The 23,328-nt window shown below is 45.3% G+C and overlaps 1 protein-coding gene across 1 annotated transcript in view; it reads left to right on the top strand.

Annotated features, from left to right (window-relative positions):
* fhip1aa (FHF complex subunit HOOK interacting protein 1Aa) overlaps window positions 1–23,328 on the top strand; it is a 35,564-nt gene that overhangs the window by 8,924 nt on the left and 3,312 nt on the right. The window contains exons 2-12 of the mRNA XM_030434115.1: window positions 4,461–4,516; window positions 6,800–7,020; window positions 12,409–13,089; window positions 16,137–16,295; window positions 16,436–16,522; window positions 16,619–16,786; window positions 17,710–17,789; window positions 17,975–18,177; window positions 19,916–20,929; window positions 21,028–21,206; window positions 21,534–21,654. Coding sequence (XP_030289975.1) covers window positions 6,913–7,020; window positions 12,409–13,089; window positions 16,137–16,295; window positions 16,436–16,522; window positions 16,619–16,786; window positions 17,710–17,789; window positions 17,975–18,177; window positions 19,916–20,929; window positions 21,028–21,206; window positions 21,534–21,654 — 2,800 coding nt within the window. The 5' untranslated portion in view covers window positions 4,461–4,516; window positions 6,800–6,912. The remainder of the gene's footprint in view (window positions 1–4,460; window positions 4,517–6,799; window positions 7,021–12,408; window positions 13,090–16,136; window positions 16,296–16,435; window positions 16,523–16,618; window positions 16,787–17,709; window positions 17,790–17,974; window positions 18,178–19,915; window positions 20,930–21,027; window positions 21,207–21,533; window positions 21,655–23,328) is intronic.

The following is a 23,328-nucleotide window of genomic DNA, read 5'->3' as shown; positions in this document are numbered from 1 at the left end:
TCTTCCATGTTTACCCCTTTCAGCCCCGGGCTTTATCTGATTTGTATTCCTCTGAAGCCACACAACACGGAGGTGCAACACAATAGCCGAGCTCATGTTCTGACTTTGTCATCATGTTTACCTTGGGAGTGAGGAGCTGAAGAGCCTGTTGCTCTTCATGCAACGCTGCTTGTAAAACCTTGTTCCCACTGAATGGACTGGAGGGGGAATTCCTTGTTTCCAGCTGTATACGTGCAGTGATAATGAATAATCACTTAAACTGGTACAACAATTGGCTGTTGGCAACGCGGGAAAAGCACGACATGTTTGAGCAAACATTGATTGTTTGTAGCGACTCCTGGCTATCGTCTAATTCCTCGTTGATGAAAATGAGCCAAACACTTATTTTGCGGTAATGTGGAAGGAGATGATTTCAGCTGCAGCAGCCCCCTCAACGCTGCCAGAGCCGTTATTAGAAACCGCACACTGTAAGGGTAAAGAAACCGGGCAAAGCTTTCAGTAATGGCGCATTGTGTCTGGTAATTTGTTATTTTTTTTAACAGAGCCGGGTTATGAACTTGGCTTTGTTACAGCTTTTTGTTTTATTGTTATTTGATTTCCTGAAGTTTAGCGTTTATGTTATAATGTGAGCTTTACTTTCACAGTCTGTGCACTGCCAGTGGCCTCAGACCCAGAGGGATCTTATGTTCATCCAGTTTTAGTATAAAATGAATATTGGATGCACTTTTGCATCAGACTGTTGTATTATACATTGAAGATAGGTGTAGCTATTGATAAAAGTGATTGGCTACGTACTTCATAGCTGTAGGTGCGAGTGAGTAATTAGCTTGAAGGCAGGGCCGTCGCCAGGGTTTTAGAAATTCTAGGTCCTGGCTGCATTAACAGCCCCTGCCTTGTGAGCATTTTGAAGACTATAGTGTGAATGATGTTTAAGAGGACCAATATTCACTCAAGAAATAATGTCTTTGCCAAAAAGCTAATTGAATTTGGAGTAGAATTCAACGTAACACACAATTATAGCCAGCTTGGAAAGTGTACCTCTCACTCTGGAAGAGTGAACAACGTTTCCATTGCATGAGAACATTATGGGTTCGTAATGATTTTTCCAGCTATTAGTCAAACCCAGTTATGCATTGCCATGCCGAGCTATGGCTTGTGAAAAAAACGAATGAAAATATAAATTGAGGGTATCAGTTGTTTTGTCTTTGGCAAGCCACCACGGTGTAATCGAGGTTCTGATAATCAGGAATTAGTGTACGAAGTAGAGGCCAGAACTGTCTCATGAATGCTGATCTCATAATGATTTATTTCCACCACTTACAATACATCTTTTTTATAAAGCCTTAAAAATGCACTATAATGTCTTATGAAAGTGCTTATAATGCCTGAGATGACCTTTTGTATAGAAAAGGTTGCACATGCTGAAACATATAGAAATAAAGAGTTTCACCAAAGTTCCTTCAAAACTCCTGAAATGTTAAAAAGTGATGTATGCACTGTTTTGTTTGCAGTACTTGGATGGTAGGTTGAAATGAATCCACAGTCCTCAGCGTGGACATATGTTAAGGAAAGATTTCATATATTATTGCTGTATTATACTCCAATATTTTTTTTTTTATCAGCGTTGGCATTGTGTGTTTCTCTCTGTGACATAAACTGTAGGAAAGCAGTAGAGTGAATGCAGCGTCTGTGAGCGTAGCTAACTGCATCTGCACTGAGTCAAATGCCCGTCTGGATTCATCTGCTCCGTCGATCTCGTCTCCGACTGAGGAAGCAACAAAAATGTGTGTAATTATCAAATTGCTGTAATTGGATAATTGGGAATTACCAACTCTGGAGAAGCTTGTGTAGCAATGAGGAGGGTTGTTGGAGACTGTAAGCATGAAAAATATGCAGACACACACACACACACACAACTCTGCCTGCTCATGTCAACACTCACGTCTCGGGGAAATCATTTCAGAAACCGTCTCGTAGATTCACATGCAACACACGCGTGTATTTTTAACAACCTGTACTTTGGCATGGGCCCCTGTGTGACCCATTTTCTGGCGCTCCTGCATTTCAGGTTATTTTGAGCAAGTGGAGCAGTGACTTCATGGTTGACTGTGGGCTCTTCCCTCTGTGCGGCAACACGGCGGCAGGTACTGTAAACGAGAGCACGATGTAGGTCGTGACTTTCATCAGACGACTGGATTAGTTGGGGGGGGGGGGAAAGCAGATTTTTTTGTTCTCCAAGAACAAGAGGCGCTCTTTGTTGCACTGGATGGAAAGTTGTATTTTTCCGACCCGCGAAGGATTGATTTGGTGTGTTTATAAGGTGCTGGTGCTCAGACTCTACTCTGCTCTTGTTCGCCGTTGTGGTTTATTGTGTTGTTTTTAAAAGTCTTAACCTATTTGGCTCCTAGTTCAAGGCTCAAAGGAGTTGTTGCCAGTGCATTGTTGTCTGAGAGGAGCTAATCACTGCTTACATCAGACTAATCTCGCCGTCTGGCGCAACAGTGAAATAAGCAAAACAATAAAATCACATCAAAAAACTTCAGAGGGCCGCAGAGATAACCTTAAAGTTCTGACGAGAACCCACAAGATATCAGGGCCCAACACTGAGACAGCTGAACCTGAACAAAAGAGCAGCAGAGAATAAACCCGAGAGGCAAAGTCAGGCTGATAAACGGGTCAAAGCAGCTTATAAAGTGTGGGGCAGGACACACTACAGCAGGCAGGCTGGTAGACGGGGCAGTTTGAAATATAACCGCAGGCCAACCAGGCGAAATGTTGGATTAAAGAGCCCTCTGCAGCCTTTTCCTGGTTTTTCTGCACCTCCGGGTCAGAAAAGGCTCAGCAGGAGGTCATAATTGTGGAGGTTTCCCTGCCAGTATGTTGCCAGATTATGTCAGTATGGCAATGTCTCTGTTTGCCCTCCCAGTGACTACCAGTCCCAGTCAATAACGGATCTTTAAAGCCGATATCGTAAAGATTTTATTTTAATCAGTGTGGTTTTATGCCTCCCCCGCTGGAGACCGCCGCGGCCGGATGCATTTTGCTTTCAGGTTGTCCGTCCACCACATGATTTTGGTTAAATCCACGTTATGTAAAAGTGAGAAACCGAGATATTAGTAACATTTGTGTTCTCTATTTAATGTTTAACCATCCATCCAAGTTTTGTGGAAATTCGCTCAGTAGTTTTTTTTAACGTAATCCTGCTGACAAAACAACCAGTTTACAGACAGATGTGGGAGGAAACATAACTTCTTCTGTTGAGGTAAAAATACAGGCAGATAGACGAGATGTAAGAAGTAAGAATGAATGTTTAACCGTTTTTTGATATCAGGTTTTTATTGCTGCTGGAGGTGGTGTGATCGATCACAGAGCACCTTTATGACTCCTGTTATTAAGGATTCAAATATGGCAACCGTCAGCTGTCGGCTTTGGCGATCAGCAGCTGATTACAGGTTGCCAGCGTGGCAGCCCTCTTTGAAGCCTGCTGTCGGGCCTTAAATAGGAAAAAAATTAAGTTACGTTGCGCGCCGCTTTATCTCAGCCGGTAGAGCAGGTCAGCCTTTAATCACAGGGTTTCAATTTCTGAGCTCCCGTATATGCAAAAAAAATAAAAATAATGCAGCGACTTAAAACTGAATGTAATGTACGACTCCTGCTGTTGCTGCGAGGGGAAGATTTGCATGTGTGAGCGCGTAGCGAGGCAGAAAAACCCCGCCTGAAAAGAAGAAAATGAGTGGTTGATGACTCCTCTTTAGCAACACTCACCCACACACACACACACACACACACACACACACACACACACACACACACACACACACACACTCCATCTCCATCTGTCTCCCTCTTGTCTCTCTCTGTTTACACGACATCACGCTTTTATGAAAGGCCTCACGAATTCCAAGAAAAGAGTTCATGCGGTCAGTGTGTTTTATATTGTACGTGAGCTAAGAAAAAAAAAAAAAAGAGACAGATTTTGAGAGCTTTGTGGCTCACGTGACGTGATTTCCACGCTGGCTCGGGCGTGATGTTGTTGACGAACGGGCCCTCTCGCCGCTGAGATGGATGCCATTTACATTGCAGCTCTAATTTGAAAAGGGACAATAGTGCTATTCTCTAACGGCGGAGGGATCATGAGGACGTGATATTCCTGTTGAATTCCGTACTTCTCGTGCATGTTAGCACTGTTGTCATATTTTCGTGCGCCTCCTCCTTTTTTTTCTGTAGACTTTCTCTCACCCTGTTTTTCCTTTCTCCCTCCCTCCCCCTCCCGCTCCCCCCCCCCCCCCCCCCCCCCCAATGTAACCTCCTCCTCTCCATCTCCATCCAAGTGGCGTTCGGAGCAGCTTACTCATGTCCAGTCACTTCCCACCACGCCTGGCCTCCTCACACGGACACTCACTTCCTCTCGCTCTTCTCTTGACATATCCTCATGTCTTTCTCTTTCTCTGTCACAACAGGACGACAATGAGGTCCTCGGCTGCGACCCGTCCCTGTTAAAGATGGTTCAGCGAAGGTAAGAAGCCACCCAGATGCACACACACACACACACACACACACACACACACACACACACACTCTCACTCCCTCTGCTTTAACATTCCTTCTCAAGAATCCAACCATCCTGCACTTTCCCTCTTAACTAAAAGCAGATGGCGAAGGTTCGACAGTGTGCCTTGTTATGCCTAGACTCTGTGGTTGGTTGGGGATGTTTCAGTGGCTCTGGTGCACAGTGGATTCAAAAGAAGAGGCTTGGCCGTGATTGGTCGAGAGGCACAGCTAGGGGCAGGAGCTAGAGGCTCTAAATTCGGTATGTGGCGTGCAGCTGCTGCTTGTTTTACAGTTGATCCCCCGTGGTGACAGAGTCCATATGATCCTGTATTGAGTGTTTAACTTTGTCCTGACATTGTGTTGGTGTTCTGAGACCGATAGTCTCGAAACTGCTAAGCGTCCTTTTCAGCCGCGCTGCCAACATGACTCGAGAGTATAGTGGAGTAGAGTAATGGATCTGAGGACACGAATTGGATGACATTTTGTAAAGGCGTTCATGTTCCCCTTAGGGTGAAGACTTCTCCTCTAGCGCCACCATGAGTTTTACAATTTAGTTTTTTAGTGAAACATCTTAACAGCTACTGGCTGGATTGTTGTGGAATCAGGTAGGCACATGTATCCATGGTGCCCAGAGGATGAATCCCCTGACTGTTCCTCTTTTACCACCAGCAGATAAAAGTTCCCGGTAAAGCTTTACGTTAAAGTCCTTATAATAAATGTTGGTTAGTAGGCTATAGGGCTCTTATACAATGCTGATTAACATTGTTGTATGTTAATAAGTCTATATCAGTGTGCTTTCATGGTGTCATAAACATGTTTATTGATTTCAAGAGAATCTATACACTGTTTATGTACTTTAAACCTTATGAGAATGTATGTTTTAATATCTGCAACACTGAAAACATTCCCGTCAGCCTCAGTTGTGCTCTGTCTTTAGTGCTAATTAGCAGCTGTTAGCATGCCAGCAATACTCACAAGTTATGTCAGGATGGTAAACATTGCCTTCTAAACCTGCAGGTCAACGGCGTGTTAGCATGCTCATGTTAGCATTAAGCTCAAGCGCCACTGTGCATACAGCCTAAAAGAGCCACTAGCATGACGGCAGATTCTGACTCGACTTTGTTTAATCAGCAGTAATTACAGAACCGGTTCTATTCTGTTTTTTCAGTGAAACTGACATTTAGCTAGAAGCAACACAGTCCGTCTTAGCTGCTAGCATGGCTGTGCACTCCAAGTCTTATTAAATGTTCTTGGACAGATTGGGATCCTTTTGAGTGTGACTCATCTACTGTATATGTGACCTTGTTTTTAAAATACTAATCATAGTTAACCAGAAACGTTCACTGTATGCAGCAGGGGAAACACGGGGAAACAAGGCCCGTGCTAACATCCTTCCTCTTGAAGTGCAGCTGAGTATACCTGGAAACATGACATAGATCTGGATTTATCCTTGTTTTAAAAAAAGCACTCTGTCTGTTCCCAGCGTTGTCAAAGACAGCTTGTGTCCTGTTTAGCACGATCAATCTTTCCAGAAGCATCCTCCAAGGCAAACAACAAATCAGTTCCCTTCCCGGGGAAAAAGTGGGCACCTTCCAAATTTCCACAGTGCCAATGTGAGTCCTGGAACTGATCTTAAAAAACTGCCCTCGGGCTATTTTCAACTAATACAGTGTATAAACAAGCAGTGTGAGCAATGAAGACCTCACTGTTCTACGGACGTTGTAAAATATGTCTTTCAGATCTGAAAACGCACACATACAAAAATCACGCTTGATCTACAAAACTAGCAAATCTCCCTGTTGTTTTCCCCCCCAGCTCCCCACTTTCAGCTCAAACTGTGGCTCACACCCAGTCGCTGCTCATTCGCCTCCTGATGTCAAAAAATGTTTGTGTAATGAGCGTGATGTCAGGGGGCCTGCAGGAATCCACTATGGGCGTCTGAGATATTCCCAAAGCATTTGACAGCTCGGTCCGAAGTCCAGAGTACAGCAGCCTGCTCTCTCCGAGCCGAGGTTGAGCAAGACGGGTCTCTTTCTCTCCTCCACTGAGTCATCCGACTTTGCCTGTTATTGTTCTCTTTCCTGCATGCCTGTCATAGCTGCTGTCTAGCCACGCAGAGTGGGGAGAGAGACGCGCCGCATTCACCAGTCATATCGCTGCATCTTTGCTGCTGTTTCATGAAGCGGACTGTTTGTGTCTCGGTGTGTGACGATGTCTGCTTGTGTGTTTTCTTTTTCTGCATCCTCAGGTCCTCTGTCATTATGCTTCCTCCCGTGGTTATGGTTGCACCCAGCAAGCAGTCAGGAATGTCCTCCGTCTCCTGCCTATGACATGGTCTAATCCACGTATGATCCGGTCACCATGATGGCCTCCATGGTTGCCAGTGGAAACCGAGATGGGCAGCCTCTGGTTCCGAAAGGGGTGGATCCAGAGACCTGCATGATTGTGTTCAAGAACCACTGGGCTCAGGTAAACACCAGCACTACACCAAGAGTCCCCGCAGCTTAAAGGAATATTTTCACACCCCTCTCGTGGAGCGCTCAAACCCTAACCCTGACCTACGTTACCTCAATGTCACTGGTTTGATTTCGACTGCAAAACTTAGTTACGTGTCATACCCCACTCTCTACCCTAATCTGACAAATAAAAAGGCAGTTTATAAGTCAGTGCTTTAAGGATAGAGCTATAGATGAAGGCAGTTAACCTAGCTTAGCAGAAAGACTGGAAGCAAGGTGGAAAATTTTCCAAAACTATGTTGAATTATTCCTTTTGAATAGTCCCAAATTAAATAAATCCTATGTCCAAGTCTCGGCTAAACCAACAAAACAAACTTTAAAGGTCCCACATGATGCTCATTTTTAGGTTCCTACTTATTGTTATCAATATTTTGTGTGTTTATGTGTTTTAATGTAAAAAAAAACATATCCGTTCTCTCATACTGTCCGTACCTGCAGCACCTCTATTCGGCCCTCCCCCTCTGGACACTCCGTTTTAGCGCCTGTCTCTTTAAGGCCCCCTGATTGGTCAGCACTCACAGGCCAGAGCAGGCACCGCCCACTGTGTTACCACATCAGCTCTGCTGGTATGGTTGTGGGGAACACGGCTGAGGGCGGAGACTATATTGTAGTGAAATCACAACGTCCCGACAGCTTGTTTAAAGGCACAGTGTCTGAAAATGCGCAGTGTTTTTTTGTTTTTCTGGTGGATTAATTAAGGGGTTTGATCCTTTTACAGTATTTATGCAGCACCTGGACCCGCTTTATAATCAAAATGACCTGGAAATCTCACTTTCTACAATATGTGCCCTTTAAAATTGTTTTTAGCTTGTTTTCTTTTAAAACAAAGTCATATCTTCTTGTGACCCCCCTGTCATAGCTCATACATATTCGCAAAATACATATTATACGAATATGTAGGTTACGACAGAAGAGAGCAGGGACCACTGAAAAGTCTAGCAGTTAACAGAATCCTGTGTTACAGTTAATTCTTTTGTCAATCCTCTGATTCATCTTCTCACCCTGTGGAGAGAAGCTGACCCCGGATTTGGAACCACCACCAAGTGCCAGAGTTAATCGTATTTGAACACACACTCCACTCCTACCTCATTGACAGTAGAAAACTTACTGGCAAACTGTCCCAACAACACTAAGCTGCAGCGCAGTCTTGGCCGGGTGGAATCTTGGCAGTGCGAGTCCGACTGTCTCACACTCTTGGCTCTGTGCAGCAGCATGTGTCCCTGTTCACCCCTGTGGGTCCTGGCAGCCTGTGAGACCTTCTCCTCCCTCACCGAGAGGAACAAACGTTATACACACACTAACAAAAAAAGTACGGCACTGGCCAGACACCGAGAGGAGGGAGCCGTGTCAGCTGCTTTTATGTCTGCATTACTGGGTCTCAGCGTGGGGTCTGACCCTGTTGGCTCTGAGGGCGCTCTGAGGTGCTCACAGCTAAATTAGCCGAATTCCTCTGTTTTTTTGTTTTTTTTAATGAAGTTTTCCACCAGAAAAGCTTTCAGGGGGATCAGTTGTGTTATTTGGTCAGAAGCTGTGTGGCTTAATGCAGATGTGAAGACTTTACAACCCTTTGTCGGACTAAATCTAAAGCCTCCCGTCACTCAGAAATCTGGTTGACCTTCACCGTGCAGAAAGACGAACATGCAGAGTTTGACACGAGCGGACTGCTCTGTACGTTACGTTCATCTGCTTAAGGTTTTCGGAAAGTTTGTGCACATATGAGAACGATTTTGTGATATCGCAATCACCACTCGTGGTCCAACATGCAGCTTACAAAAGTGTTATGTGGAAACTTCCAGTGCATGAACACTGACAACAAACTTGTCAGTGAAGTAGCAGGCGTCTTGTGTCTAGTTGGTCATAGATTCTGGGTTTTTCACTTAACGGGAAGAAGGAGTGACAGGAGACGAGACACAACAGAACGATGCTGAAAGCCATACTATATATCTATATAATCTATTAATCAGTTTGACTAATATTGTCAGAAAAACATTTCTGGTATCTTTACTCTGTGACAGTAAACTGAATATCTGTGGGTTGTGAACAAAAGACATTTGAGGTCGTTTGTGGTTGTCATGTCAAATCGACATTTTACGGATCAAATTTGAGAGAAAATGAGCGACAGATAAATCGACAATAGTGAGAATAATGGTCAATTGAAGTTTCAAACACTTATTAATATTCCAGCTAAGTATTTCTGTCTGAAAATAACTCTGAAGGAGAACTTTAATAGTTTCCTCTCTGGCGAGTAATGTATGTTTTCTCATTTGTATTTCATTCCTCGGCTTTCGCGACGGATACATTTATTCTGTTACATCAGTTTGATAAACTGACCTTCAAGTTTCAGTATCGATCTCGTAAATCACAGCTCGACAAAACATTTCACTTCTAGAAAAATAAGTTCTGGTAAATACACTTTTCATGAAGCTGAATGACTGCAGTGACCTGTATCACGCCGGATGCAGCAGTTGGTTTGCGGTTTGATGCAGACCGATGTGGAGGAGCTGGGCTGTAAGTGAGCTTATTGTTTTGAATACAAACTAAGGCTTTACAGCGGAGTCCAGACCAGAGACAGACTTGGCACTGAACATGAAAGTAGGCCGAACATTGTTTTGATTCACAGGCTGTAGTTTGTTTTTAACACATGCATACAATCCTGTCTGCTGACGGACGTCCGTCAGGAATCTATTTATCATCCTCACACATTTACAGGATCCTTCACTCTTTAGATTTAATACGGGCTGTTATTTTGTTTTTTAGGCATCTGTCTGTTTGAAACCAACAGTTTTTTATGTGGCGATTTTTAACCTGTCTGCTTGATTTAGTTAGCTAGAGTTGTTATGATAAAATACAGGAGTCTGACTCATCTCGGCTTCTGACTGTGAGCAGGAGAGAAAAAAAGACGAGAACTCCCTGTTCCAGATTAGAACTCGTTTTTGCTTCGGGCAGACCGGCAGCACAATTCCACTCATGCAGAGTCTCATTTCCATGCGTAGTTAATCTGCAGCCCCGATGAGCGCCCTCTTGACTTTGGTTTCAGTTCGGAAAACCTTGAAACCCGAGTAACACGTTGTAAGTAATATTGGCCTCGTCCCTGTGTAAGCGTCGCCCGGCCTGTTTCAGTGGTAGATTAGGTTTATGTTCATTTGTTGCGCGTTATCTGCGGCCCTCCAGGCCTCACGGAGCTCATTGTTGTTTGTTGTGACACGCGAAGTGATCCGTCAGCCTCCGCGGCTGCCAGCGATCTTTAACTACGGACAGTGAAGTATGGGCAGTTTGTTCCTCGCGTCTGTGGCTCCTCGGAGGGCTCTGACTCACTCCTCCATTCAAGTTTTATGAACGTCTGCTCAGTGTCGTTCGGTTTATGTGGAAACACTCCCATCCAGTGTGCACTTCATTGAAGAGCGACTTCAGATTTGATGTGACAAATTTGCGTGATGAGAACTCGACGAGCATTTATAGGCTCCTTCTGTCCTCTGTCTTATTGATACTGCGTGATTTTAATTTATATTCCTTGATGTTATTGGGTTTAACATGACCCCGGGAACATTAATGACTGCTCTGTGGAAACTACGGGGACACTAGTAAAGAATAAAGACTAGATATATGTAGTTCACCGGTCTCAAACCAAATGAAAACAGTAGATGAAGTCAAACAAAATGGTGAACAGATGTTGGGGGTAAATTAGCTTTCTCACTGCTCTCATCCCTCAGGTAAAGTTGTGTTTTGCTGCTGTCAACTAAAAAAAATTAAAGCACAGATGTTAAGTGTGAATTTGGGATACTTTTGGCGATACTAACACCCTGGAATTGGCCCCTCCTGCCGGGATCTGACACCGCATATGTCGCCTTGTATTAATAATGCAAAAGATATGCTTCAAAACACCCATCTAGTGCTGTTACTCCCCAAGCTGACTAATCACAAAAACTCCAGAAGTTTCAAGAAAAGACACCACCATCAGCAAATTCTGGCGCCGATGCATTGTTACAACTTCAACTACAACAACAAGTTTTTTTTTTCAGCTGCTATATGTAACCCCAGATAAAGGGAATTTTATCCATTAATTATATTTCATCTTTATCGGTGCATCCCTTCATGTTACTCTTCTGAAAATGAAATAGAGATTTAAAAGTCAAAACAAAACAAAACAGAAGTGGATCTTTTTGCAAGACGGAGCGTAATGTCCCACATCCTCTGAGAACCGTAGTTTAAAATTTAGTGTTTTTCTTTTAAATGCAAAGAGTACATCGGTGTATGTCTGGCTAGGGTTGAAAACATTACACATATTTATGGACTCTTTATAATTTTTGTGACATAGAATGAATCAAAACTTTCTCCCTACTTCTCTCTGCATTGCCCTGCTCATTCTCATAAGGTTTGCACGGATCTACAGACACCTGAAAACCGCCCAGTAAATCCATAGTCCATATATTTGTTTGCAGAGCAGCTGGAGGTCAGGAGCATTGTTCACCAGCTTTGCTTGATGCTTTTCTCGAAGTGTATTACTTCACCACAAACACAGTGTGGAGTCGGAGCATGACAGCGGGATGCTTCCCTTCAGTCTCTCACCCTACAGCCACACTGAAGCATCAGTTTGTGGAGCCTCTACTTTACTGAACCACAGTGAAAAAAATAAAATAAAATCATGCTTACTTGCAGCTGCTTTGCAAATAATACCACTACTCCAGTAATCGTAGCTAAACAAACTTTAACCTCGTCTGCGCCTGACCTTGGTGCGGTCAGTGTGATGCCAGCAGGCGGCCTACAACCACAATCTGACTCCTACATCTGTCCACTGAGTAAAATCCTCAAAGTGATTCTCACCCTGACCCCTTTCCCGTCACTGCTGTGACGGCGGGGAGCCTGAACTGGACCGATTTGCTTAGCCTGAGGCCACTGGGCCAGGCCCCATCGGGCTCAGATGGGGATTACGCACTCTGTTCTCTTGTTTCCATCGGCCGTGCCCAGTTCTCTTGTGCACAGCCAGTTATTGTCATGGCAGCAGTGGCAGGCCGGGGACAGTGGCTCCTTTATTGTGACTCCGGTTTCTACGCAGCGGACACACAAGGGAGGGAGCGGATACACAAAGGGCTGTTTCACTCTGTGCTACCAGACTGAGTTTATCTGAACTGTGCCGCTGCTCTATTTACACCCCATTATTGATGATGGTCCTGCCAGGAAGAGGAGTGATTTTACCTGCGGTGTAACAAAACCGCTTTGAAGAGGCAATACTGACTAGCACGAAAATCATTCTGCACAGTGAAGCTTAAACACTCAAGAAGAAAAGCTTTGTTTTTGATTGGAGAGGACGTTTAATTCATATTTCTTTTGTCTCCTTCTGTAGGTGGTGAAGATCCTAGAAAAACATGATCCCCTTCGCAGCAGCTCCACCCTGACCTCCCTGAGCGTCATCAACCTCACCACCGGCTCCAGCGGCAGTCCCCGTTTCGGCCCCATCCCCGGAGACGAGGCGAACGCGGTACAGAACTACGTGGAGCACATGCTGTTCCTGCTGATGGAGGAGGACAGCGGTCAGGCCGGCGCCATGGGCCCCATCCTGGAGTTCGTGGTGATGGAGAACGTGATGGAGCGTCTGTTCGTGTGGAGCCTCCGCAGGGAGTTCACGGACGACATGAAGCTGGAGCAGCTGAAGATGTACGAGATGCTGGTGGGCCAGGCGCGCCAGCCCCTGCTGCACCACAAGCCCATCCTGCGGCCGCTCATGATGCTGCTGTCGTCCTGTTCGGGCACGGCGGCGCCGCAGGTGGAGGCCGAGCTGGTGCTGCTGCTCAACCAGCTGTGCTGCGTGCTGGCGAAGGACCCTTCGATTCTGGAGCTGTTCTTCCACACCAGCGAGGACCAGGGAGCCACCAACTTCCTCATCTTCTCCCTGCTCATCCCCTTCATCCACAGGGAGGGCACGGTGGGCCAGCAGGCCAGAGACGCACTGCTGCTCATCATGGCGCTGTCGGCTGAGAACGAGCGAGTGGCCAAACACGTGGCAGAGAATACCTACTTCTGTCCGGTCAGTCCCACGTGATGAATGACATTTCCTTCGCTCTTTCTCTTGCTGTTGTTCTCCTGTAGTCTGGTGGTATTTACCCCGGCTCAGTTCCTCTCTTCTTTTAAGTTTCAGAATCAGATCAGGCCAAGTATATGTACACATACACCATTCAGCCACAACGTTAAAGCCACTAACAGGTGAAGTGAATAACGTCGATCATCTAGTTACAATGTTCCGCTGGGACATCTTGGGTCCTGGCATCCACATTGATGCCACTTGACACGCGTCAAAGAGCTCAAGGCGTCAACCTTGCCTCCAAATTCCCCAAATCCCAACCCAATCGAGTATCCGTGGGATGTGTCATGAAGGCAGCCCACAGGACCCAAAGGATCTGCAGCCAATGCCCCCGGGTACACCACAGGCCACCTCCAGAGGTCATGTGTCAGTCAAGTTCAATCCACCGCAGTTCCTCGATAGATCCAACTTGTTCCAGGACGTCCTACGGATTGGATTGAGATCTGGGGAATAAGAAGACCAGGTTGAAGCCTTGAGCTCTTTCTCATGTTCCTCAGGGCATTCCCTGAGCAGTTTTCGTGATTTGTTCGAGCTCATTGTCCTGCTGTTGATGCCACCGCTGTCAAGAAATGCCCTCGCCATTAGAGGATGTTTTCCCTGGAGATTCACTTCCCTATCATTGCCCTCTTCTGGTTTCCTCTCTGGGTCATAATTCTCATGTATTTCTACTGATTTATAACAAATTTCCCTTTTAATAATTGAGACATGTGTCTGGCCCCGCACGGTGTGTAGTCTACTGTTCTTTTGTTTCCCGTCCTCCTCATTTAGTGATGGACCCACAAAGAAATTATGAAGAGAAAGAAATACTAAACACGCAAATTTCAGATGTCCCGAAGAGAAGAAGTCATCTCTTTTACGGAAAGTTTTTAAGGAACAGGGCATGCATTTTGTATAATCTGCTCCAGTGATATTTTTTTTATAATCACGGGGGTGGTACTGTGACAGTCATCATCGAGAGGCGGTAGGGCAGTGGCGTGCACAGGCAATAAATTAATGACTGAAAAGTGATGAATTTTGCTGTTGCAGGGTTCTTTAAAAGTCACCAGAATGCAAGAAACTAACTTTTTGGGGGTGAATGATCCCCCATGACCCTCCTGCTTTCATCCCTATTTGAGTTCCCAAGGTTGGCAAGTATGTGGACGGGTTGTGCTCGTAAAGTGGCACCCACACGAATACCAGGACCCAAAGTTTCCCGGCAGAACATTTCATTGTAATGAGATGATCAAAGTTTTTCACTTCCGCCTGTCAGTCCTTTTACGGCTGTGGCTGATGGCTTACAAATTATACATACAAATTATACATACAAATTAGGTACACTGCGCAGGATTGATATTGATTTTTTTTAAAACAACTCAGCCTTTTTGTGCGAGGACTTCTTCATTCGCATTCTCTCGCTGGCCACTCGAAAAAAGATCCCAGACCTATCCGTGACCCTGGGCATCACAATCGGCCCCAAAGATATGCAGATGAATTCACAAAGTCACTCGAAGCAAGGTTAAAACATCTCTGGCATTTGAATGTCGCGAATGTCTGGCATTCATAAGATTATAATGGCACGGTTGCGAGCTTATCCCATGCAAATAAAGCCATTTAACCGCAGCTGCAGACGTCGCAGTAAAAAAAAAAAATAGCTTTTGATGCGATGCCAGGTTCACAACTGTAGTCTGAATTTAATTGGTTCCACTGGATAAGCTACAAGGGATAATCCTATAGAGGACGTATGCATCAATACAACACTAATGATGCACTCATCCTACAGTTCAATTAGACTGCGGTGTGATCGCTCTGTCGGTGCTTGAAATCCGACACTGTAAACACTTAAATCATGCAGATACCGACTGTTTGTTGTGAGGAAAAGCCCTCTGACATTAATGCATTAATTAGTGACCTAATTACCATATCGGGGTGATTACGACAGGAGAGTTATAGGCCATAAAACTCTTTCCTGCTCAAATATTTATAGAGGCGACCTGTAGGAGGCATAAATCCATATGGGTGCTGTCTGGCTGTGCGAGGAGGAACAGGCTGGCTGATCTGTAGGCTGCTGCGGCGCTCTGCTTACATCTGCATCGCATTATCAAAAAGGGGAGAAGGAGAAAATGATTTACAAAACTAGTTAGCATCGTGGCGAGCAGTAAAACCCCGTCATAAATCTGCTGTGCACTGTAGAGAAGCTACGTATGTATTATTTATGTCATACACTGCCTCATTTGTGTCTAATGAAGCCCGTGAAGTGTGATTACTTATGTCAGATTATTTTTCATTAAGTTTGCAGTTTGTTTTTTTAAGTTCAGGTAAAGCATAGCAGGCATAATCGTCTTTACAGGTTAGCTGTGGAGGCTAACAGCTGAATAGCTAAAATTAATTCCAAGTTTAGCATTAAAAACAAACAACTTGACGAAGAGAAGCTCTGTAGTTCCAGGTAAATTGATAAAACTCATAATTTTATAATAAAAACAGTTTACATTCATGCTAGCAGCTCCTTTTAGCTGCAAGCATGAATGTAGCTAGCACGCAACATAGGTACTGAAGTGTTTTTAGCATAACACGCAAATGTTTAGCAGATGAAATGTTTACCATCTGAGTTTAGTGTGCTAGCATTCTAAAATTATCTAAATAGAGCTAAACACAAAGTCTCGCTGAGAAAATTAAGGGGGGGACTTCACTGGTTTCAACAAGAAGTTAGGATTGTATGTAAGCCTATGAGAAAATGACCCTGCTTCTCAAATTGATTTATTCCCTAAGTAAACAAGTTTTCTAATTAGTTTAGGGTCTCAATTGCTGGTTTCAAGTCTTCTTCAGCTTAACATAATGTTCTTTCTGTTAATTATAGTCCTGTTCAGAGTGAAATAGACGATAACGCAGTGTATGCTTTAGGGTATGACTGCCTTTTAGTAACAAGTCGCTACTAGTAAATAATCACGAATCACTTATTGGCCTTCTATAGAATGATGTGCCATCTTATTTAATGTCAACTCTCCCTCCCTCCTCAGGTGCTGGCCACAGGGCTGAGCGGCCTGTACTCCTCTCTGCCCACCAAGCTGGAGGTTCCCAACGAGGAGTGGCACTGCCTCCACAAGGAGGACTGGCTCAAGATGCCGTCCCTCGTCCAGTTTCTCAACTCGCTGGAGTTCTGCAACGCCGTTATTCAGGTGAAAACACGTGACGAAGGCTGGACGCACGTGGCTCGGCCGCATTAAAAATGAATCCGCACGTGGTGGTTGGCTGCAACCTTCTGCCTGACTGCACTCTTGACTGACGTATGCCTTTTTTGATATCACCCGCTCCCCAGGTGGCTCATCCTGATATCAGAGACCAGCTGGTTGGTTACATCTACAACGGATTCCTTGTGCCTGTCCTCGCGCCGGCTCTCCACAAGGTTGGTACTCTTCTGCACCAGATTCTTCTCTGGCATGGTGTTGATACTTGCTCTATAAGCTGACGTCACACTTCTCATCCTCCTGCCTCGGTGTAGCTGACACTGGAGGAGGTGATGACCACCACGGCGTACCTCGACCTCTTCCTGAGGAGTGTAACCGAGCCGGCTCTGCTGCAGACTTTCCTCTCCTTCATCCTCCTCCACCGACACGAGAGCGTCCACATTCTGGACACCCTCGTCAGCCGCATCAACACCCCCTTCCAGGTAGAGGACGGATCCCGATCTACATGTCACGTTACAAACACATGCTCCGAGTCCTGGAAATACTTCCCTAGATGCTGTAGGACCCGATGTGAAACTTTAAATGTCGGCACCAAAATCTGGCCGATTGTTGCCATGGCGACACTCAGTCGCAGTGATATCAGTACATTAACACAGTCCTATAGGGGTGGAACATCTTGCTCAGATGCTCTGGCAGGACTAAAATCATTTACATGAATAAGTAATGTGTTCTTTACATTGCTGTCTGACTGTGTAAGTGGCTCGGGGAGTTCCCACCAGTGTTTGCCATCAGTCAGCGTCGACACACCTGCGACTCAGTGGAAAATAAGAGACTTATTTGCTTTTCAAATGTTTGACCTCAAGCTAAATTAAACATTGACTAGCATGCAAATATTCCACATTTCAGCTGTTTTCCTCTTCGTTTTTAACTTGGATAACTGTAAAAACAGCCACTTCTTAGGTTGTCATGCCCTTTGCTCTGTTTGAGCTTTTAGCACCTGTCTGGAGGAAAAATGTACACATAAGAGCCCTTTTTCACACGGGACTAGTATGACCAGGGGAACTCATGTCATCTATAAATGACCCCCTAACATCTGTGTGAAAGTGAAGTTTGTATTCTAATCAAATTCACTGACATTATCCCCTCGATATGACATGGAGGCTCCACGTGAAACGCATGTTTCATTAGAGAAGCATCTGTTCGTCACGGTTAAGAGCTGATTTGACCCCGTAGTTTGCTCACACGTCAGGGTAAGGAAAGTTAAAATGAAAATGGTTTGCTCTATTCAAACTCATTTTCAGCCATGTTTGCAGTACAGCTCTGTTGATTTCTGTCTGTCAGTGGCAGCAGTATTAAAGAAAAGGCCTCCACAGTTGTAATCAGTTTCGTTTGTGTGTCTCTCCAGTTAGGCACCGTGTCGCTGGCACTCTTCCGTACCCTCATCGGCTTATACTGCGAGGATGTGATGCTGCAGCTCGTGTTGAGGTGAGTGGCACGCACGCAGACGGAGCGCGCTACGTCTAATTGGTTTACGATGTGATGGGCTCTTACTCTCTGCCCCCCCCCCACCGCGCAGACTTGTGTTGCCATCTGTCTGCCCTCCCCTCCCCTCCCTCGACCACCCGTCGGTTCCCCCCTCTAACAGGATCCGTTCCCGTCTGCCTCTCCAGGTACCTGATCCCCTGTAATCACATGATGTTGAGTCAGAGACGCGTGGTGAGGGAGAGGGACTGCTACTCTGTGTCAGCCGCCAAGATCCTGGCATTAACGCCGTCCTGCTGCTCCCCGGATCGCAGCCCCCCGCCCCTCCGACAGCTGGACTCCATCCTCTTTTCCAAGGGTGCGGAGACTCCCAACAGCACCAGAGCCACGGGTAAGAGGGACACAAGTTTTAAAGGGACATTTTGTGTGGTTTATTATGGCTTGGATCTTATTTTTATTTTATAACTTTGGACATCATTTCAGCAGCTTATTATGACAACATTTTACTAGTAGTTGGGCCAATCTGGGAACAGGGAGACGCCGAGGACGATCACACGGGTTGTAAACAAGCTGCAACAGTTCTGCAATATTATGTAAACCACTTTATTTGGAGGTAAAACAGAAAGTGAGGTAATAATCCCTCACGGCACGGGAGAACGGCACACACACACACACACACACACACACACGTTTGAACAAGGACAATGATCTGTAAACTGTGATGAGTGAAACCTGTGTGTTTGTTTACAACCTGCCGGAGCGCCTGCTCGTGTTTGCTGCCATGTTTGGCTTCGGCAACGTCTCCGCGTTCCCAGATCACAGCAATAACTGCGTCGGGATGGTGTTGTCGGAGTGCCGCTCATTATGATCCTAGTTGAAAGTCAGACGGAAGCTGGTTGACTCAGCCTTTCAACCTTTCTGAAGGCACCCACACCTTTTCTGGAGCTAGGTTTGAGACCGTGTGAGATTTTTATGGTGCAATAACAGAAAATCCGAAAATTTCACCGTATGACAGTTATTATTAGTGACAGTGAGGCAAGGAAGGAAAACATGACGTTTTTTGCCTTAGTCAGCCGTCAGTCTGTACATGCGTCTATACATACTATCAGTCCTATTCTCGTGAACGTGATATCTGAAGAATGCATTCTGGGACTTGTTATCAAATTTGGCACAATTGTCTTCTTGGCCTCAAAGATGAACCGATTTCATTTCGGTGGTCAGAGGTTAAAGGTCGAGGTTAACGGTGACCCCACAAAACACATTTTTGGCCATTTCTCAATAATTCAGAGAAGAAATTGTTCTGGGCATTCTGCTCGGGAACAACAACGTGACCGGTGCGTAGAGGGAATATAACGGTGTGGCAAGATTGCTTAAACAAACCCTTTTAATATAATTTCACAAATAATCATATCCCGATGGGGATGAACTTAAAATTCATACATTTTTTTGATAACTGTAATAAAGTGGAGTTGAAGAACTTGATAAGCAGAATTACACTGAATGATAACCATCCATTTTGATACCTCGGTGTATCTGAGCCCTCCACCACTTACATGCGACGGGAGAGACTATTGAATACTGTGAGCCAACATGAATTGCTGCTTTTCAGCCGCATGTGTAATCAGCTTTTATGGGTGGTTTTTCTTTTTTCCTTCGCTGCTTTCAAATCAGCTGCAAGTCGAATTCACCCAGAGGATTTGACTATTCGTAACGCGCGTGCTTGTTATAACCTCGGTAATGGTGGCGTGCTGTCAGAGCAAGTGGAACAAACTGGGCATTACAGAGGAAACACGGAAAATGATTCATTGCAGCAGTTAGGGTGCTGGAACCGAAACAACCACAATAAAGATGGTGAGTTAACGTTACTCGTTCTGATCTGGTTTTCAAACCAGAAACACGGCAAGATGTTGAGCCGCACTAACTTGGGACGTGAACATATAGCAGGGCTGATTATTTATGTCGTGTTTTATCACATAGTGAGATCTCCTGCTGTGTCGCTGTGTTACATCACTTTACCCCCTGTAGTCACATGTCAAACTCATTATTTCTGCTCTGCGTGAGCGCGGCGCTGAGGCGCTGCACGCCAGCTTTTATCAACATTTCCTACCTGTTTTTTTTTTTTCCCCCAGAGGAGAACGAGAGCTTCCTAGAAGAGGATGACGGCTCGGGTAACTCCTGCACCATCGGCTCAGAAATCTACCTGGATGTCAGCTATCTTCATTACCTCTACGACGCCCGCCTCAGCATCAGCGGCTGCATACAGGCCTGCCAGGTGTGGTCGGCCCTCTACGACGGCGAGGACCCGCCTCCCGAGAAGTATCAGCCCGGCGTCCTGGAGGAGCCAGCGCTGACGAGAACCCAGATGGTTCTCAAGAGAGTCCCTAAGCCAGTAGCGCCTCGCCCTCAACACCGCCCGCAGCCGAATACAGAGCCGCCCGCCGTCAACCAGCTGGAGCTGGAGTGGGATGATAGTTACGACGCGTGCCCGGTGCAGACAGCCGAGGCTCCTGTTGAGAGTAAACCTCCGCAGCAGCCTCCTGCTGAGCCCCCAAAGCACATCCAGGAGATGAGGAAGACAGCCATTATGTTGGTCAAAGGCACATACATTGAGGAAAATGAGTTCCAGGACGACGTCATGGTCTACGACCTTGTGGCCAAGAAAGACGCCAGAGATGTCGAGCGCGCAAAGCTCAAATCAAGGGGGTCTGAATCAGAATCAACCCAACAGGGCTCTGCAGAACTTCCCCTCAAAAACGGACTCAGTCTAACACTCCCACCTTCTCTGATGGCTGAGAACAGCATGAAGACCTTGGAGCCCAAGGCCACAGGTCAGACAGATTGTAAATCCAACCTCCAAAACAACAACACCGCTGCCGCCGAGCTGGGCGACGACCTTTTGGCTCAGTACGAGGAGCTCATTCGTACGTTGGACAGTGAAGCGGGCGGGAAACAGGTCAAAACCGACGCAGAGGTGAAGAAGCCTGTCGCACCTGCGGCAGAGGTTGAGGAGGAGGAGGAGGAGGAGGAGATGGATTTCACCTCCTTTTCTGCCGAGACACCTGAGCCGGAGAAAGTGCAATCACCGTTTGGGCCTAAGTTCTGCAGCGGGAGTGTAGGTAGAAGCCATTCAGTGCCTTTCACTGGTGAGTCGAGGCAAATCTGCATCATTTTCGACATGCTTTACATTCAGAGAGCCCAATTAAAAGATTAGCCGTGACTTTTTTTCTTTTTCTTTACGCAGGTCCATTCGTCAGTGTTCTGCTGTCCCGTATGGAGAACATGCTGTCCAACTCGCTTCACGTCAACCTGTTGTTGACGGGCATCCTGGCCCAGCTGGCGGCCTATCCTCAGCCTCTCCTGCGCTCGTTCCTCCTCAACACCAACTTGGTGTTTCAGCCGACGGTTCGCTCCCTTTACCAGGTAATACGTGTGTTCTGTATTTACGCACATGTAGGCAGCAGTGAGCCTTTTTTTTTCTTCCTCCGAGGCATCAAGTAGACAAAAGGCAGGAAAAAGGAGCATAAAAATAATAGTTTTCGTGGCTTTTTTAAAATCTGAGCAGAGTGTTTGTAGCTGCTCGTACGTTAAATGGATTAAAGAGGATTTTACCTGCTTTTTTTTCCATGTACAGCTCAAGAGATCCTTCATTAATCCAATCAGGCTGCAGATTTTTAAGGTTGTCATCATTCATTTAGTCTTCAGCGTAAATACCGCAGACGTGACTGTAACCCTCCGTTTCCCCTTCAGGTACTCGCCACAGTGAAGCACCAGATAGAAGAGCAGGCCGCCAGCAGGAAAGACTTTCCCGAGCTGATCACTGCCGCCCAACACTGGCTGCTGGCCAGGGAGACGTCGTTCATGGCAGCAGGTGACAACACCCCCACTGTTTTATGTTGATTTATGATCTATGAAATGTCAAGCATGTAAAAGATTCTCATTCAATACCGACTCCATTACATATAGGGCTGACGTTTAAAAGAATAGTTTTGACATTTTGGGAAATAGACTCTTTTGCTTTCCTGCTTAGAAGGAGGTGAGAAGATTGATCCCCCCCTCTACTCTACCTGAATATAAAAACCAAAGCTAGCAGCCAAACACAAAAAAGTGAAAAAAGTTGGCAGGTTTAAACCATGACACGTCATTTTACACGTCGTTTTTATACGGATGAAACCAACAAGGTATCATGGCCCAATCCCAGTGTCAACTGGTAAATGTTTGAGTGCGAGTGGCTGCAGCTTTTCATCGAAAAAGGTATAAATGTGACAACATTCTGTGACTTTTTTCACTTTGCTTCCTTGGTTTGAAACTTTTTAGTTTCAATTAAAAAAAGAAAAGAAAGTATATTCAGTCAGAGGTTTCAGGGGAAATGTTCCATATTGTTTCAAAAGCGTGTTACTTATCCGATGTTTAATACATTGAATGACTCAGGTAGAGGATCTTAAGAGTAAATATTGGATCTTGGGTAGTAATCTAAAAAAATCTACTAATCTAATCTTGTTTGTTTAACGTTACAACTCTAGGAGCGGTGGGTTATTCCCTCGGGCGAGTTCTGCAGAAATGTAGTCAAAGTCTGTGAGGCTGCGAGTGTGAATGTTGGGATCGGGCCAGTGTGTTTATTAATGAGCTTTAGAGATGCGAGTAGGCAAAAAAAAATGTCACCTTCGGACAGCGAGCAGGCTGTTTCACCCTCTGCTTTCAGTCTTTTGTGCTGAGCCAACACTACTGACGGTGAATCTCCCTAAATGTCAGACTGTTCCTTCAAGCTGTAGCTGTGTTTGAGTAATCATCCTCCGAAAAGCCGTGTCTGCTACACATATTTGTTCACTTTTACTTATTGTGATTACATTAGCATCACTGATAATGTATTTAAAGTCAACTCAAAAAGATGTTTTTAAACGACTGTAATAAGACTCTAGATATCAATTGTATGATGTTTTTTGAGACTTTCTGGCTTGAGATAACGTTGTTGATGTTGTCCTTTAAATTTTGGGGAATATTTTGCTACCCGATGACTTGAAATTAAACCTCCCCGTAGTCGAGTTCCTCAATCTCGCTAAGTTTGCTGTCAAAAATGGGTCAAGTTCAAAACAACACTTGCATTCATTACGGCCTGTGTTCGGACCTCTGTTGGGAATCCGCATAAATTCCACTTGATTTTTTTGTTAAGTCATGAGTCTTTGCAGTTTTGCTACAGCCGCGCCCCTGGAGTGTCGAGCCCCGTGTTTGAACTGGAATCCCTGCGGTTTCGGAGTTGTATGAGCTAGAAGGGGAAAAAAAAAAAAAAAACATCGGGAGAATGTTTGCGGAAAGATGAGAGCCAGAGATTTCTTAGATGGGGAAAATTTAAAGGGAATTTTTGAGTCTCTCAGCTGGAATATTTCTCCTTTCTTGTATGTGTTCAGTGTATTTCTAGAAGAGGGAGACACTTGGGATCCGGCTTTTTTTTCGGCGCCGAGATAATTTACGAGCGGAGAAATCATTAACAGGAATATATAATGTTTACAAAATGTCTCAAAATTCCAGCTGAATTGCTTAGAAGATA

This window comes from Sparus aurata, chromosome 1, assembly GCF_900880675.1.
Source record: "Sparus aurata chromosome 1, fSpaAur1.1, whole genome shotgun sequence".
Classification (NCBI taxonomy): Eukaryota; Metazoa; Chordata; class Actinopteri; order Spariformes; family Sparidae; genus Sparus; species Sparus aurata.
Note: the sequence above shows the minus strand (reverse complement) of the source record. Positions and strands in the feature narration are given on the sequence as shown.